This window comes from Peromyscus leucopus, chromosome 19 (assembly GCF_004664715.2).
Source record: "Peromyscus leucopus breed LL Stock chromosome 19, UCI_PerLeu_2.1, whole genome shotgun sequence".
NCBI lineage: Eukaryota > Metazoa > Chordata > Mammalia > Rodentia > Cricetidae > Peromyscus > Peromyscus leucopus.
This window is the reverse complement of record NC_051079.1, coordinates 53,945,877-53,962,784: the sequence shown is the minus strand read 5'-3', so window position 1 is coordinate 53,962,784 and position 16,908 is coordinate 53,945,877. Positions and strand designations below refer to the sequence as shown.

At 45.7% G+C, this 16,908-nt stretch overlaps 1 protein-coding gene across 2 annotated transcripts; it reads right to left on the bottom strand.

Annotated features, from left to right (window-relative positions):
* Positions 1-7,151: 7,151 nt before the first annotated feature.
* On the bottom strand, positions 7,152-14,534 carry Pmaip1 (phorbol-12-myristate-13-acetate-induced protein 1). Of its 2 annotated transcripts, none has more exons than XM_028860376.2 (3): positions 14,301-14,534; positions 11,883-12,035; positions 7,152-9,444 (listed from the first exon to the last, which is right to left on the bottom strand). In XM_028860376.2, exons 1-3 carry the CDS (start codon positions 14,350-14,352, stop codon positions 9,341-9,343), a joined length of 309 nt encoding a protein of 102 aa, XP_028716209.1. In that variant the 5' UTR covers positions 14,353-14,534; the 3' UTR covers positions 7,152-9,340. The 2 variants fall into 2 exon arrangements, with proteins under 2 accessions (XP_028716209.1, XP_028716210.1); XM_028860377.2 differs by having other exon boundaries at positions 14,262-14,350.
* Positions 14,535-16,908: the final 2,374 nt, after the last annotated feature.

Below are 16,908 nucleotides of genomic sequence, written 5' to 3'. Positions count from 1 at the left end.
TGGGCAGAAGCCAGGGCTTTGTGTATGCTGGACAAACACTCTACCAAATGGGCCTGCAGGGGCACCGAGGCTTCTAAACCCAGGGCGAATGGTTCCGAAATGGAGGTCTTTCTTTCGAAATGCCGTTATCTCGCTTCATTTCGCAAACTCCTCAGTTCCTTTCAGTGCTGTGGCAAGGAGCTCAGCGGGGACTCTTTGGACCACAACCACTCAGGAGTTCTTCCTCTGGTCCCTTTGCCTTCCCTTCTTTCCAATCAACCCACAAGGATCCTGACGACGAGGATGCCGTGAGCCTCTTACTTCCCCAATAATTCTGACGCAGCCGGGTTGCCTTCCCAAGGGCATGTTGCTCAATGTTTCTGCCTTGGGAGCCAGGAGCCAAGCAGCGGGTTCCTGGCATTGCAGTACTGCCTATAATGTTGTCTTGATTCACTTGTGGTTGTGGTTGTCTGTAAGGGTTTTTTGGACAGTGTCTCCTTAGGTAGTCCAAGGCAGCCTCCAGCTGAAGATCCCTCTCCTCTGCCACCTTAGAGCTGGAACTGAAGGTGCCGGCCACCATTCCCAGCTTAATCACCACTTTAAGATGTCAACATCAAGCTATCATTCTGATGGATGCTCCTTTGACAAAGATTTGAGAGTTTAATGAGATTTTTTTTCACCATTTATGTTCCTCCTGTGTGGGCATAGGGGAGGGCCTGGAGTTGTTGTAAGAGTCTCAAACCCACAGCAAAATAAACCAGGGCATTCACCTGAAAAACAATTTATCAGATGATTTCGATAGAAGATAGATATATAAATGGTAGGTGAATGGATGACAGATAGAAGGATAGATAGATGAATGAGAGATGGTAGATAGCTAGAAGAATGTTTGAAATATACAGAGCTGTTTTTTTGTTTTTTTTTTTTTTAAGATAAATACAGCCTGCTGTGGAGGCACACATTCTGATTCCAGTAATTGGGAGGTAGAGTCAGTAGAATAGGAGAACAAGACCAGTCTCGGCTACATAACAAGTTTGGAGACCAATCTGGGCTACAGAATACTCTATCTCAAGAAAAAAAAAATGTAAGGTAAACCAGGGCACAGTGGCCCAAGCCTGTGATCCCAGCACGCTGGAAGCAAAGTCAGGGATATCAATGTAAGTTGGAGGCTAGCCTGGTACAAGTAGTGAGTTCAACACCAGCCAGTGTTACACAGTGAGGTCTTGTCTCAAAACAGCAACAAGCCGGAATAAACCAGTGAGACCGCTTGGCAGGTGAAGGAGGCACTTGCTGCCAAGCCTGAGACCTGTGATCAATTCAAGGAACCACATGGTGGAAGGGGAGAACCAGTTCGGCAAGCTCTCCTCTGACTGCCTCAGTCAGGCACACCATGGCATGGGCACCCCCCTACACACACAAATAAATAAACAATAGTAATACAAAAGTGAATACAGATAAAAATGCTCTCTTTGGGGCTGGAGAGATGGCTCAGCGGTTAAGAGCACTGACTGCTCTTCCAGAGGTCCTGAGTTCAATTCCCAGCAACCACATGGTGGCTCACAACCATCTGTAATGAGATCTGGTGCCCTCTTCTGGTCTGCAAGGACACATGCAGGCAGAATACTATATACATAATAAATACATATTTGTTTTAAAAAATGCTCTCTGTTTCATCCAACAAATACAACCCTGTGGATACCTTGAGATCTTCTTTTCTTTCTCGACTGGATCTTAGACTGGCCTTCAACTTGACATTGAAAGGACCGGAATTGACACAGGGCACACCAAGACCAAGTTCTCAGCACAAAAGAGATTTATTTGCCCCAGAAAGACAAAGGGCAGGAAATAAGAGACAGAGGACAAGGGGGAAGTAAACAGGAACAAGGGAGAGGGGGCAGGGGTATTTGCAGGAGGGACGAAGGAGTGCCTCTGGATAGAGAGGAGACAGGTGTGGCCCATAGGAAAATGGCGGTTTATTTTTTTTCTTTTTTCTTCTTTTTATTATTAAAAAATTTTTTTATTCATTTTACATACCAACCACAGATCCCCCTCTCCTCCCTCCTCCCACCCCTCAGCCTTCCCCCACTAACCCATCCCTTACTCCCACCTCTTCCAAGGCAAGGCCTCCTGTGGGGAGTCAGCAGAGCCTGGTACATTGAGTAGAGGCAGGTCCAACACCCTTCCCCCAACCCTCCCTCCCCCACCCACTCCCACCCACGCATCAAGGCTGTGCAAGGTGTCCTACCATAGGCGCTGGGCTCCAAAAAGCCAGCTCATGCACCAGGTTTGGATCCTGATCCTACTGTCAGGGGCCCCTTAAGCAGGTCAAGCTACACAAATGTCTCGCCTCTGCAGAGAGCCTAGTCCAGTCCCATGGAGGAGCCACAGCTGTTGATCTAAAGTGCATGAGTTCCCTCTAGTTTGGTTTGGTTGTCTCTGTACATTTCCCCATCGTGATCTTGATGCCCCTTGCTCATAGACTCCCTCTTCTCTGACTTTGACTGGACTCTTGGAGTTCGACCTGGTGTGGATCTCTGCATTTGACTCCGTCAGTTACTGGATGAAAGGCTCTATGATGACAGGATATTCACTAATCTAACTACTAGGGTAGGCCAGTTCAGGCACCCTCTCCACTATGGCTAGTAGTCTAAGGTGGGGTCATCCTTGTGGATTCCTGGGAACTTCCCTAGCACCTGGTTTCTCCCTATCCCCATGATGTCTCCCTCTATCATGGTCTCTCTTTCCTTGCTCTCCCATTCTGTGCCTGTTTCAGTTCGACCATCCTGTTCCCTTATGTTCTCAATCCCCCTCCCCTCCCTCTATCTCCCCCCTCACCCCCATTTTGCTCATGGAGATTCCATCTATTTCCCCTTCCCAGGGTGATCCATGCATCCCTCTCAGGGTCCTCCTTGTTAGTTAGCTTCTCTGGAGCTGTGGGTTGTAGTCGGGTTATACTTTGCTTTACATCTAGTATCCATTTATGAGTGAGTACATACCATGTTTGTCCTTTTGAGTCTGGGTTACCTCACTCAGGATGGTATTTTCTAGTTCTATCCATTTGCCTGCAAACCTCATGATGTCATTGTTTTTCTCTGCTGAGTAGTACTCCATTGTGTATATGTAGCACATTTTCTTTGTCCATTCTTTGGTTGAGGGGCATCAAGGTTGTTTCCAGGTTCTGGCTATTACAAATAATGCTGCTATGAACATAGTTGAGCATGTGTCTTTGTGGTATGATTTAACATTCCTTGAGTATATGCCCAAAAGTGGTATAGCTGGGTCTTGAGGTAGATTGATTCTCAATTTTCTGAGAAACCGCCATACTGATTTCCACAGTAGTTATACAAGTTTGCATTCCCACCAACAGTGAAGCAGTGTTTCCCTTGCTCCACATCCTTTCCAACATAAGCTGTTATCAGTGTTTTTGATCATAGCCATTCTGACAGGTGTAAGATGGTATCTCAGAGTCATTTTGATTTGCATTTCCCTGATGACTAAGGATGTTGAGCAATTCCTTAGATGTCTTTCAGCCATTTGAGCTTCTTCTGTTGAGAATTCTCTGTTTAGCTCTGTAGCCCTTTTTTTGTGTGTGTGTGTGTGTTTTTTTTGTTTTGTTTTGTTTTTTGTTTTTCAAGACAGGATTTCTCTGTGTAACTTTGTGCCTCTCCTGGAACTCACTTGGTAGCCCAGGCTGGCCTCGAACTCACAGAGATCCGCCTGGCTCTGCCTCCCAAGTGCTGGGATTAAAGGCATGCGCCACCACCGCCTGGCTTGTAGCCCATTTTTAAATTGGATTGTCCGGTATTTTGATATCTAGTTTCTTGAAGAAAATGGCAGTTTATAAAGGGAAAGGGGGAAATCCCATGTTAGTATGAGTTGGTTTGATTGGGCATGTTAATTAGGGCAGACAAAAGGGGGCTTTTGATTGTTGGACTTTAATATTTTCATAGCGGGACCTTGGTAGTCAGCCTTAAGAATGAGTCCGGCATAAGAAAGTGTCCAAATGAGGGAATAGACCTTGGTGGCTAGCTTTTAGGGATGTAATCTGTGGTTCACAAAGGGGAGGGAAGAGGGATGGGCAAGGCCTGCCAGAGCCCCTCAGACACCCTATTGCCTTAGCCTCCTAGATACTATATGATAACAGGCATGAGCCACCGTATCTAGCTCTTTGGGGCAATGTTTTAAGCATTAAAATGTGGTTCTCCAAGGGCGTGGCGTATGGCCCATCCTTGCAGCCCCAACACTGAGAAGGCAGAGGCAAGCAGACCTGGAGTTCAAGTCAATTCTAGCTTTGGCAACAGAGTGAGACTCTTGTCTCAAAACTGTCCACGCCTGGATAAGATGTCTCCGTGGGAAAGAGCGCTTGCCGCACAAGCCTGAGGACCTGAGTTTGGATGCCAGCACCTATGTAAAAAGCCAAAGTGAGGAATGGGGCAGGCGTGTGTGTGTGTGTGTGTGTGTGTGTGTGTGTGTGTGTGTGTGTGTGTGTGCTGGCAAACAGGAGGATAGCTAGGACTCACTGGCTCCAGGCTCAGTGAGGGACCTTGTCTCAAAAGAAAAAGTGGGACCTCCTCCGGCCTCCAAATTCCCACACTCTGGCATGTACACACTCACACACACACAAACAAAAATTCACATATGTCAAGTTTGTGAACTCTATATTAAAGTCTCCACTTGTTCCTCCGGACACACAATTCTAGCTCTGAGAGCTTTGAAGCCGGGAATTTCTCTTGCACAGTCTTACACAGCAATCTCTGTGCGAGCCTCTTCCTGCAAAGAGCTCCCAGCCTTCAGGGAGCTGCTTCCCTACTTCGGCAGGGTCTCCCCCCAAAGAAACTCTTCATCCCTCGCTTCCTGTTGAAGGAGGCAGTTTACACTCCCCCCCCTCAGGTCATGAGACGCTGTGAGGGTAGAGGTAAAGATAAGGCTTCAGAAGTCTGTTTCCTAGTTCTCACATTCAAAGAGGAAGGTCACCGCGTTATGCCTACTTCTGCACATGACTGGTTTAGGATGAAGCAATCCTTGCAGGCCGAGCGCTGGAGGCAGAGGGAGAGGCATGAGGTCAGCGCAAATGGAACCACACAGCAGCTCAGTGCGACGGGACCCATGCAGCAGCTCGGCTGAGGCAAGGGGCAGGGGGTGTGGCAGCCACACTTCTTAGCCCACTATGCTCAGGGCACCTTTACATCACGCCGAGTGTTTTCTCGTTTTTTGTTGTTTGTTAAGACAGGATCTCTCTCTGTAGCCCTTGAACTCTCCAAGTAGACCAGACTGACTTTGAACTCGGAGATTAGCCTGCCTCTGCCTGTCCAACGCTGGGATTGAGGGTGTGTACCCGTTCTCAAAAGAGAAACATAACCACCAAGCCAGCCACAAAGTCTTTATCTACAATGATGTAACTGCCTGTAAGATATGCTAGGGCAATGGTGGCACAAAGCTTGTGGGTATAACCAGTTACTGACTTGACTTTAATGCCCACTCCACAAGATGGAACCCATACCTGACACTGCTTGGGTGACCAAGAACCCGAGACTAGATAGCCCAGGGACCTAGGGTAAAACTAAACAATAATGATCTATAGGGGGAAAAAATGTAATGATAAAATGACTCCTGAAGATATTCTTCTACACTCATAGATTGGTGCCTTTCTCAGCCATCATCAGAGAAGCTTCCTCCTGCAGCAGATGGGAACACGTATGGAGACCCAGAGCCAGACACTTTGAAACATAATCCCTCCCCTCAGAGCCCAGGAAAACACCACCAGCCCCCTTCCTCCCTCATAAGAGGAGTCAGAAAGAGTGTAAGAGTCAGAGGGCATGGAGGACACTAAGAAAACGAGGCCCTCTACATCAGCAAAGCTCCTATGAACTCAGACTGTGGCGGCACGCACAGGGCATGCTCCAGCCCTCTGCCTGTGCACATGGCTTCCGGTTTAGTGTTTCTTTTATGGGATTCCTGGGTGTGCAAGTGAGTGGCTCTCGGATTCTTGTGTCTTCTCTTAGGCTCTTTTCCTTCTATTGGTTTGTCTTGTCCAATTTCCATGTGGTAGCTTTTTATCTTATCATAGTTTGTTTTGTTGTATTTTTTAAAAATGAATAAATGAAAACCTAGCCACTAGGGTTAAGGTTAACAACTGAATGGTCACCTCTGCTGGGAGAGGGAAAATCAGTCTTCTCAGTGACACAAGAAAATACATCAGTCACTCCAGGACAGGCTTCATATTCAGTAGTTGATCAACATGTAATTGGGCGCCAGTTTGTGCTTTTATTTGGTTACAGTTTGATATTTATTTTTCTTTTTGGATGTGGCTTTGTTTTCTTTAATTTTGGGGTGGTGGTGGTGGTTGCTATTGTATTGTTTTTTAAGAAAAAAAATTAAAGTTGGGTGGTAGGGATGGGGAGGGGATTGGAAGAGACTTGGGAGAGAAGAATATTATCAACATATTTGATTTGAAAATTGTTTCAAACAATAAAAAATATAACAAAATCAAAAGCTGAGCAGAGCAGCATGGCCCTCTAATCCCAGTGCTCAGTGGGTAAATGTGCTAGTCACATATGCCTTGATGGAAAGAGTACCAACTCCTGAAAGCTGTCTTCTATGAGCCAATACAGCTAAGCAGATAAAGACACCTGCAACCATGACAACATTCCATCCCGGGATCCAAAGTGGAGGGAAAGGATTGCTTCTCACAGACTGTCCTTTGACCTACACACACACACACACACACACACACACACACACACACACACACACACCGCAATAGATAAATGTAACTTTTTAAAAGTTGCCAGGCAGTGGTGGCACACACATTTAGTCCCAGCACTCTGGGGGAGGCATGGACAGGTGGTTCTCTTTGAGTTCGAGGCCAACCTGGTCCACAGAGTGAGTTCTGGGACAGCTCCAAAACTACACAGAGAAACCCTGTCTTGAAAAAACCAAACCAAAATAAAAGGTGCATTGTGGCCTCATTAAAGCACCATGTATATAACCACACACATATAGTATTTTTAAAAATGTGGAGTAACCATTGACCTCTGATACACACCTTCCCACACAAACATGCACTCAAACACACACACATACACCACACCAGATGTCTGTTATATATAAATGTGTTAACAGCTTAATAATAAACTTCTAAATTTACATAAAACACACGGGAAGACTGGTAGTATTTTTCAATAGCTGCTACAGTATCCAACTCTATTTAATAGTTCAGACTACAATATCAGTTTTCAGAAACATACATATAAATACAGTCACAGACCATAAATACCCATTTGGCAAAATGTCTGCCTTTAGGCCAAGAAAAAAAAAAATCTTCAAAGTAAACAACCTTAATGCTGAGGCCCGTTAACGACTGAGGTAAGTTCTTCCAAAGTGACTAGCTCTGTGACACCCTTCACATGGCTATGAGACCCTTGTCTCATAACAAAAATGAAACTGGCACACATGTTCAAACGAAACAGCAATACTTCAATTATAAATAAGTAAAATAAATATTATTCCTGGTAAAACTCAATCATGAGATTATTTCCCTTTTTGGACAATTTTTAGTTTTCGTTAACAAATTAAATGCGTTTACAGGGTTGAGTTTCAGTGCGCGGACACCGTGGGGAAAGATCAAACAGAGTTATGAGAATATCCCATCCCATCACTTCTGCGGGTGTCACTTCCTTCTGGTCAGAACAGGCAACATCTTTTCAGTTCTTGTCAAGTATGCACTCACTGTCGTCACCTTGCTGTATACAAGACTGGGGTGGCCCTTTGCTCATCCCCCAGCCCACCCCCACAGCCATCTTAATCCTATTTGCTGACATGGCCTTTTGTCAAAATATAAACAACAGGAGCAGAGTGCTGTCTCTAGAGGCAGCTCGGTTATCTAACATCCATGTTTGACAAATAACATCTCCTGCTTTTTAAGGCTCAATTTTGTTTATATTCCCGCTTTTAAAACCCTCTCAGCCTTTGACAGTTTCCGAGTCTTAGCTAATACAAGTAATAAAAAATGAAGACATCCCTTCAGCAGACAGATTTCAACACCTTTGCGTATGTACTCAGTAGTGGGACAGCTGGGGTTAGGGTGTCTTAGCTTTAAAGGAACCTCAATGCTAGTTTACAAACTAGGCGTCCTGCCTTACAACACTGACGAAGTTATGCAGAAATCCCTTCTCTTCTTCAGTCCTTTCCATGCTTGTTATCTTTCGTTTTTGGTAACAGTCAATCCAGAGAGTATAAGATCATCTCTCGGTGGTTTTTGTTTACATTTCTCTGAATCACTCATCTTTGGGCCATCTGCATGCCTTTCAGGGAAACGTCTATTCCAGTCTCTTGCCTTTGTTAACCAGGACTGATTTGTTATTGAGTAGTTTGAGTTTCACATTTATAGCCCAGATTGAAACTGAAACTCTAAAGCTCGTGTGGTAGTGAGGGCTCGGGAAACAGAGATGGGTGAATCTCTGAGTGAAGGCTAGCCTGGTCTAGAGTTTCCAGGGCAGCCAGAGCTACAGAGAAACACTGTCTCAAAAAATACAAAACAAAACAAAAAATAACAACAACAACAAACCTCTAAGAAATACTTGTGGCAGGTAAAATTTTAGGAACTTCTTATGAATCTTTTACTAAGTTTTAATTGTATCAACTTAAAAAAGTTTCTTGGATTTCATTGTCTCAGGTTACATAAAATCTCAACTCTCTTTTTATCACATAATAGTCAATGTGCAAGAATTTTACTGGCACCAAGTAACCTTGATATACTTCTAACATTTTTTTTTTCAGTGACTTGGTAGTTTTCCATACTTTCCAGTTAATGGTTACAGTAACACACTTAAAAGTCACCTAAACAGGCACAATAGGTTCATGGTGACCTATGAAATCAATATTCACTATAACACTTAATGTTAACAAAAATGAAATGTTTCCTCTCAGAAGATTAAGTGGATGAAACTAAACAGTACACATTACTCTGGAGTTACTGTCAAGTAGGGAAAAACAATGCTGAACAACTCTCCTCCACCCCGATGCAATCATTTGCCACACCCCTTCCCATGGCTTTTGACAATAACCTCTCGCAAAAACTCCAGACCAACTCTCAAAAGACAGGTGTATTCCTAGTTACCTCCCTATTTCCATGACTCCTCTAGTCTTGTTTTAAAATAAATGTGGTTTCACGTTATCACATCTCAAAGGACGATTTCCGAAAACTTTCCTGAAGAAATTCATTTCCATCTCATTCATTATCCGAGCTCAGGGAACCTCCTCATCCCTCTCCGTCACATCACAGTCCATCCTATAATAGACATTTGCACCAACTGGGAACTTCCTTTCTGGGAGTCCCTTCTTGCAAAAAAGTTTGAAGAACTCAGGTTACTAAATTAAAGAGCTTGGAAATTAAATTCAGAAGTTTCTGCCATAAATTCAGTTTGTCTCCAATTCTCCGGAGTTGAACACACTCATCTTCTAGGTCTGAAAAAGAACAAACATAAACATCAACTTGGAAAACAGTTCAACTGTAAACCAGCAAGAGTTAAGCACACTGCTCGTGACAAGCTGAGGCTCACAGACCACTTCAACTTTAGTGCACCTGACTTCCCCAATATGGTGATATAAACACACATAAGATCAGGTAAGAGTATAAACACTTGTTTTGATTTTTTAAAAGCTCCCTAGATAAGGTCAGTTCGCCTCCAAATATAAAAATTACACACATTGAATTTTTATCAGCAGTACCATTAGTCAGTAGCCCTTTGTGGTCTCACATGATGTCATCCTTTTCTCATAAGGTCCAGCAAAGAACAAAAGCCAAAGTCCAAGCACTTTGTCCTATTTTCAAGTAGACTTGATCTTCAAATGGCATTATCTCCTAACTCATGCCTCCCTCACAGCAGGAAAATATAAAGAGTCTTTAGGAACTCTTTTCCCCCCATAAGAATCATATAAGCTTACTGTAAAGTTGGAGTTTACATTTTAAAACAAACTTATTTTGTTGATTTGAAATAGCATCTGGCCTTAACCTGCATTGCAGCTGATGACCTTGAACTCCTGATCCTCCTGCTTTCCTCCCTAGTACTGTGTGCTGGACTTGCAGCCTAGCCTTCTAAAATCATTTTCAAATTTACATTGTGGGCTAAGCCAATTTATTTCTACAAGCCCAGTCTGTATCAATCCATTGTCTTAAGCAGAGAAGAGTGATTCCCATATTTACTACTTTCTGTCAACTAAAGTATAGTAATTGGCTGGATGTTATTAAGAAAAATGCTTTCAAGTAATTGAATCCCCTAGTAAGCTTTCTGCTAAATAAATTGAATATTGATCATAATTTCAATTTTCTTTCATAATTTACAGAGATCTTAGGAATCATTTTGACCACTTTGATTCACTTTAAGGCAATGAACTTTAAAACTACAAATTCAAAAATGACAGCGTTTTCAAAAATGACGTGGCAAACTTATGAAGGCACAAAATAAATGTAAGCTCTGACTATGCAGTAAAGGAAACATTTGAAACTACATTTCAGCCAGCAAGAGGCAAGTGACCCCTTCCTTAACCCATATGATGGCACTTGCCTAATTCCTGTACGTGTCTTTCTTTGTGGGCTTCGAGGCTAAACATGGGGGAAAACAGACATTTCTTTTCAGTTCAGTTAAGTGGGTTATATTAGCACAAAACCCTTTAAAAAAAACATTAGGGCTGCTGGGCGGCGGTGGCGCAGGCCTTTAATCCCAGCACTCGGGAGGCAGAGCCAAGGCGTATCTCTGTGAGTTTGAGGCCAGCCTGGTCTACAGAGCGAGATCCAGGACGGCACCAAAATTACACAGAGAAACCCTTTCTAAAATATATATGTATATGTATATATATGTAAAATAAAAATAAAAACACCAGGGCGGTGGGTCAGGTGGTACTAAATGGACGTCGTGGCACACAAGCTGTCAATCCCAGAGATAGAGACAGGAGAACCAGGCAGCTCAAGGTCAGCTACTAGTAAATGAGATCCTGTTCCCTGCCCGCCCCCCCCCCAAAAAAAACCCACTATCCAGCACCCAATTGAGAAACATGAACAAAAGAACTCCCGGACATCCCAAAAGGTGGACTGAATGTCTTCCATCCAAGAGAAAGCTGACCTAACGCCAATTAAGCCGTCAGCACACAAGCTCTGTAACACTTTCTCAGCACGCCTACCGGGCTGAGAAATAAAGGAGCGAAAAGGGCTACTGCAGGTGTCTGAAGGAAAAGCAGTCCGACCTCCAGAGTTGCGGCCCCTAAGCCGCTGACTGCAGACCTGTGTTGATGAGATTCACAAGAAAGAAAAAGTGCAGAAAAAAAAGAGGGTGCTGGGGCGAATAGACTGGGCGGGCTGAGAACACAGTGATGCAATCGGAGACAAGAGAATGCAAAAAAGAACTCCTCCCCACCTGCTAAGCCCCATCCTCTCATCCACCCTTCCCAACAGGGACCGTAAAAATGTTAACTAAGGAGGAAGGCCTCCTGGGTTCCAGAACTCAGGCGTCCCTACGGGGTGTCTTTAAACCTCGTACAGCCCAGAATGGGAGAACCGGGTCCAGAAGCAGCTTAAGAACTGCTTTTGTTAGTCCCAGGAGTGGGGGCATTCACGGTGACAGGTGACAAGTCCTCTGAGCTGGGGTCCCAGGGACGACGATGCCCTGCCTCCAGCAGCGCCCTGGGGGCTTGCCAGTGACTATCTAGGGTGGCCGGCGGCACGGCCCCTCCCCGCCCCCACCAGCTGTGGAGATGGGCAACGTGCAGTGGACAGAAGCCTGGCTAACACGCAAGCTGCTGCAGCTTCGAGAACTTTCTGAGGGGGTTCCTAAGGCACGCGCCAGGCAGGCGCGAGCTCCAACGGATTAAGCCTGGCCTCCGCAGCCCCGCAGCGCCCGAGCCCGCACCTTCTGATTCCGGCGTTGGGCTTCTGGTCGCGCTCTTTCGCGCCTTCCTGCCAGGCATCTCCGCCAGCACCGCAGTGATGTCGGGTTCACACCGCGCAGAATACAGTTTGTCTCCGATCCTCCTGAGCTGAGCTGCGAACTCGGGCGCTAGCTCTAAAAAGGAAGCAAGCCCTGGAAATTAACACTGACAGCAATCCAACCCGTGACCCTCAAGTTAGCACATCCACGTAGCCAGCATCCTAGGATGCTATTTGGGCATGCTTGTTTCCCAAAGGACTTAGAATTGTGTGCACCCACACACCAATCCTGATAGCTCAATACAAAAGTTACAAATACAGACGTTCACATTAACCAACCCAGTGAGGTCTCCCTTTTATCTCTCACTTAAGATTGACCAGGGAACAGAAGTTGGGTTTCGGAAAACATGCGCCGTAGATCTCCTTTTCAAATGGCAAAGTGTCATTGCCCAATGATGCCCTCCTTTAAAAACTTGATTTTTTCCTTATAAAATTTTACTATAAAAGTCCACAGTCCCGAAAAAATTTAAAACCAAACTTGTTTCCCTACAAGCCTACTTTGTACTAATTCACATCTATAGAAAAGAAACAGAAGAAACGTTAAATTCATGTCTTACTACCTTTTAGAATTTAGCTATTCTAATAACTGAATAATGCTAAGAATAATTAAAGTAACTGAATATTAAGAAAATACTGTTACAAGTAAAACTAATGTAAAATCAGTCTACTTTAAAAAAATATTTCCAAGACCCAATTCCGGTTGTTCTCGTACCCCTCAAGACTGTGACCAAAATTATGAATATAAATTAAAAAGCTGGTCTACTTTGTAACCAAGACGCCCCCTCCTTAGGTTGACAGTGCAGGCGAACTTTAAGTACATAGTAAAACACGCTCTCAAGCCTATTTTTGGATAAATTTCTGTAACCGCTGAGTGAAACCAGAGGCCCTAAGAGATTTCATAGTGTGCCATGTTTTAATGAGTTCCAGGGTCAAATATTTTCAGAAATATTCATAGAACACTCTTTTAAGGTAAAATGTATTAACATGCAGGTTTTAAAAATTCAGCATAAAAATTGAGAAGTCCGGATTTCTAGGAGCGATTAGTGCTTTGTCAAAAGGGGGAGAGGCAAAAAGCAGCTCAAAGATCTCAAGGCCACAGACATGCTGGGCATTGGCTCTACCACTCACTGCGCTTCACCCTAGTTCTACTACCTTGATTTGGGAGGGGGAATTGAGTTTTTGAGCCGTGATCTCACTCTGTAACAGTGCCGGGCCTTAAACTATACAGTCCACGAGGATTCTCCTGCCTCAGCGTCCTGAGTGCTGGAGTTAGAGGCAGGGACACCCGGCAATGTATTTTTATTGGAGTTACACATTCACTACTTGACCTCGGGACTCCCTGCTGCTCTTTAAGTCTGTCCAGACATGCCATGATCATGTTAGACCTTCCAAAAACATGGTCAGAACACTTGGACACGACCAAAAAAAAAAAAAAAAAAAAGGCAAAGCTTCTCTATCTAGGTCTTGTTAACTACCTTAATACTTGAAATGTATCACTTCTGAATTGCCCCTTGACCTTATAAAACCATAGGAGAAACCGGGCCAGTAACTGAGTAAACACCAGTATGCCCTGCAAAGTTATTTCCGGACCAAAGCGTTGCAATCCCTTAGCAGGTAGGTGACTGTTACCTTGGATTAAGATTTATAAAAAAGAAGAAAAAAGTAAGAAAATGGGATGGGGGAACCGACCCTCAACAGTTACAGGGAGTTGCATGTGAGTGCCTGGAGTGGGAAGAATTGATGGATGAGAGTCGAGGACCAAATACTATTCTCCTGGATTCCCCTGCCGTTCCCAATCTGGACAGTTAAAAAAGCAGCTCACTGTCAGTCTCAACCCCACGCCTCTATGGATCCAGGGTGTGATAGCTGGGAGAGTCCGAGGGACAACGGGAATCGGGATGAAGAGGGGGCTCTCAAAAATGGCCTGGAAAGGAAGAGGGCCTGTCAAGGAAGCACTAGGCCCGGAGGCCTCTCCCACCTCCACCTGCGGCTAAAACTATCTTCCAGTCCACAGCCTGCACATGTATTTTCTTTTCTCCTCCTGACCCCTAGGTAGAGCAAGTAGAGAACCACCAGGCGGATGGAAAAGATCCTTTCTGGCCTAAAATGCACCTGCATCCCAATGACACGATGGCCTGAGCTCCCCCCGAGGCCCGCAGTCCTGGCAGAGGCCCTGGAAGAACTTTCTAGACGCCTCGGAAGGCGCGAGCCGGGGAGCCGATTTGGCCCGAACATGCAGGCGCGAACATTCTGGCCCGAGCCCCGAAGGGCTGAACCGTCCGACCGTGACCTCGACCCTGACCTCAACTGGGTGTCCGCTGGCCGAACTGCTAAGAGGTACCTGCCCACGCTGCGTTCGATGGCGCGTTCGGACGCGCCTGGCTCCGGGGCATCTCCTAAGCGCCGCGGCGATCTCCGCTGCGCACGGGGGCACTGAGGTCCCCAACCTGGGCTCTGCGACTCCCACCGGGCTCGGGCTGCGCGAGATGGACCGAGGGTGCCTCGGGCCAGACGCACCGAGCTGCCGCGGGCTGCACGAGCGCAGGAATCCTGTCTCTTGTGGCGCCCCACGCCTGCTCCCGGGTCTTAAAGAGGGGGGACTTCCCCGGTGACGTAATTTGACGTCAGCCCGCCCGTGTCCCCGCCCCTGCGAGCCGCGGCAGCGCGGGAGCGAAGTGGAGCAGGTCTCGAGACGCCCCGTAGCGCAACCTGCCGGGACAAGTCGCAGACGGCCTCGGCGCCGACCCTCAGCGGGGGGCGCAAGAAGGGCGAGTCCTGCTCAAGCCCCCAAATTGCTTTCTTTAAAAAAAAAAAAAAAAAAAAAGGTGGCAGAGAAGGATCAACTTTGAGAGGTCCGGTCCACCACGGTAGCAGTGGCACCCTCCAGGAGTAGCAAAGAAAATCTTACTAGGAAGCGAGGTGGGGGCGGGGTGAGACCAGGCGCCTCGACTTTCTTAGTCTCCGCCTATTAGAGACAAATGTAAACAACCCGGGAAAGGAATGGGGAAGGAAAAACTTTTTTTTTTTCTTCTCAGCATTCTAAAATGTGGATGCATCGTTCCAAGAAGTGATAAGACGAGGTCTTCGCTAGCAGACGTCACGTGAGCAGAGTCCCAAGTTCGAGTACAAAGTTAAACTTGGGGAAAGCTGCGTACTGACTGCAAATGGTTAAAATAGTGTCTGCGTAGGGCAGGCGCGTGCGAGTGTGGCGCCGGGCATCGGGCTGGTCCTCCGGGGCGGGACTGGAATTGTAGAAAAGCTACGCACGTTTCCTCGGGATGTGTTGATACTGCACAGAAAAGGGACCACCTTCAACTATGAAAAGTCTAAATCCTTTGTGGAGGAAGATGGGCCCTCTGGGAAGCGGGACGTCTTGGCGCACTGTCTGGCAGGCACTTGAATAATTCTAGGTATCAGGCTTGGAGGCCTTCATGATAAAGACTTGGGTTTGCATTTTCTCGTCCTGTCCTCAACCTGACCCTCGGAAATTTGGCCACTTTTCAGATGCAAAAATAATTTGATAGAGATTAAATTGCCCAAGCTCCCCTTTGCAGACAGCAACGCCCCTCTGGAGTGAATCTAGGCAGGCCCACTGGAAGCAAGTGCTGTGACCCAAGAGGGCCCTCCTAGCAATCACAGGTCTCAGAAAATAGTGCTTTATTATCGGCTCTGTTTAATGCGGACCCTCCGGGTTCTATGCAGGCAGCTGCAATGACTTCGGGAAAGTCTTGGAGTTGTTCACAATAGTTTAAGCCTGAGTTTTGGGGGTCTATTGGAAAATAAACTCCAGTAACTCAGACTTCATTTTCCAAAAAAGTAACAGGTAAGCTGACAACAGCGTGGGAGCCAGGGTTAGAGGGAGCTGGGGACCCCAATGCCCGCAGCTGGCCATTCTTGTTTACGTTCGTCGGCTCCTGATTGCTTCTGAGCCCGTTTGTTTTCCTTAAATCGTTCAATCCGCACGAGCTAGCAAATATTTATTTATGGCGTGGCCCCGGAGGAGGCACGGACACACTAATGAACTAGTGAACTAAACCACTCGGGGTTAGCAACTTTGTTTTAAAGCTGTTGTTGGATGTTTCTGAGTGAGGTAAATAGGGAGGGGCGAGTATGAAACAAATTATCGCCACGTGACCAGAGTTTCACAGGCCCCTACGGATGGAGGGGGTGGGACCTGGGTTCCTCAAACCCCTCTCAAAGCTCACATTGACTTCCTTTGTTCATTAGAATACCGTCCATTTATTAATGGCATCAACTAATAAACTTGCTTAAACCACACGGGCTCTGAAATGTAATGAATACACACAGTGAGAAAAGCAAATTATAACACTGTTTACCCACAAGGCTTCCTGTGGCCATCCTTCTTCTGACATTATCATTATAATCATTATAAAAGATTGTTGATCCATCAAGGATATAAATCTTAGACAAACCTGAGCCTTTACTGGAATTACAAATTCTACTTAAAAAAAAAAAAAAAAAAAAAAAAAAGGAAGGTATAGTAGACTTCAGACCAGGTCTAAGCAGGCCATTGATGGGTGACATTTTTAAGACTTCCCCCTTGAAACAGTGGGTAGAATGTTTTTTTCCTGGTCTGCTGTTCAATGAGGAGAATTAGAAGCCAACTGTGAAATGTCCCTCTTCTCTGTGTACCTCATAAAATGTCATTGTACTCTGGCTATGCAAGAAAACTACTCACCGGGCTAGAGGAGCTAATTAAATAGCGAAATTGTCATTAAGTATTCTAATCTCCTACAATCTGGGGGGGGGGGAGGGGGAGAAACAAAAACAAGCACACAGAAAGCGCTGATAAGGCTTTAAAAGCCATGACAGAGGAGGACCAAGCTCCAAGATGACAGTTCCAGCTGCAGATGTGACTTGGTTGGTAGAGCGCTTGTGCGAAGCCCTTGGTTCAATCCCTGACACCGCACAAATCAGGCATGGGGCTC

Excerpts from the sequence above, each read along its gene's own strand:
- Pmaip1 (XM_028860376.2), bottom strand. The coding sequence starts at position 14,352 with ATGCCCCGGAGCCAGGCGCGTCCGAACGCGCCATCGAACGCAGCGTGG. Across the intron at positions 12,036-14,300 it reads ATCGAACGCAGCGTGGGCAG|AGCTAGCGCCCGAGTTCGCA; the intron begins GTACCTCTTAGC and ends CTTCCTTTTTAG. Across the intron at positions 9,445-11,882 it reads CCCAACGCCGGAATCAGAAG|ACCTAGAAGATGAGTGTGTT; the intron begins GTGCGGGCTCGG and ends GTTCTTTTTCAG.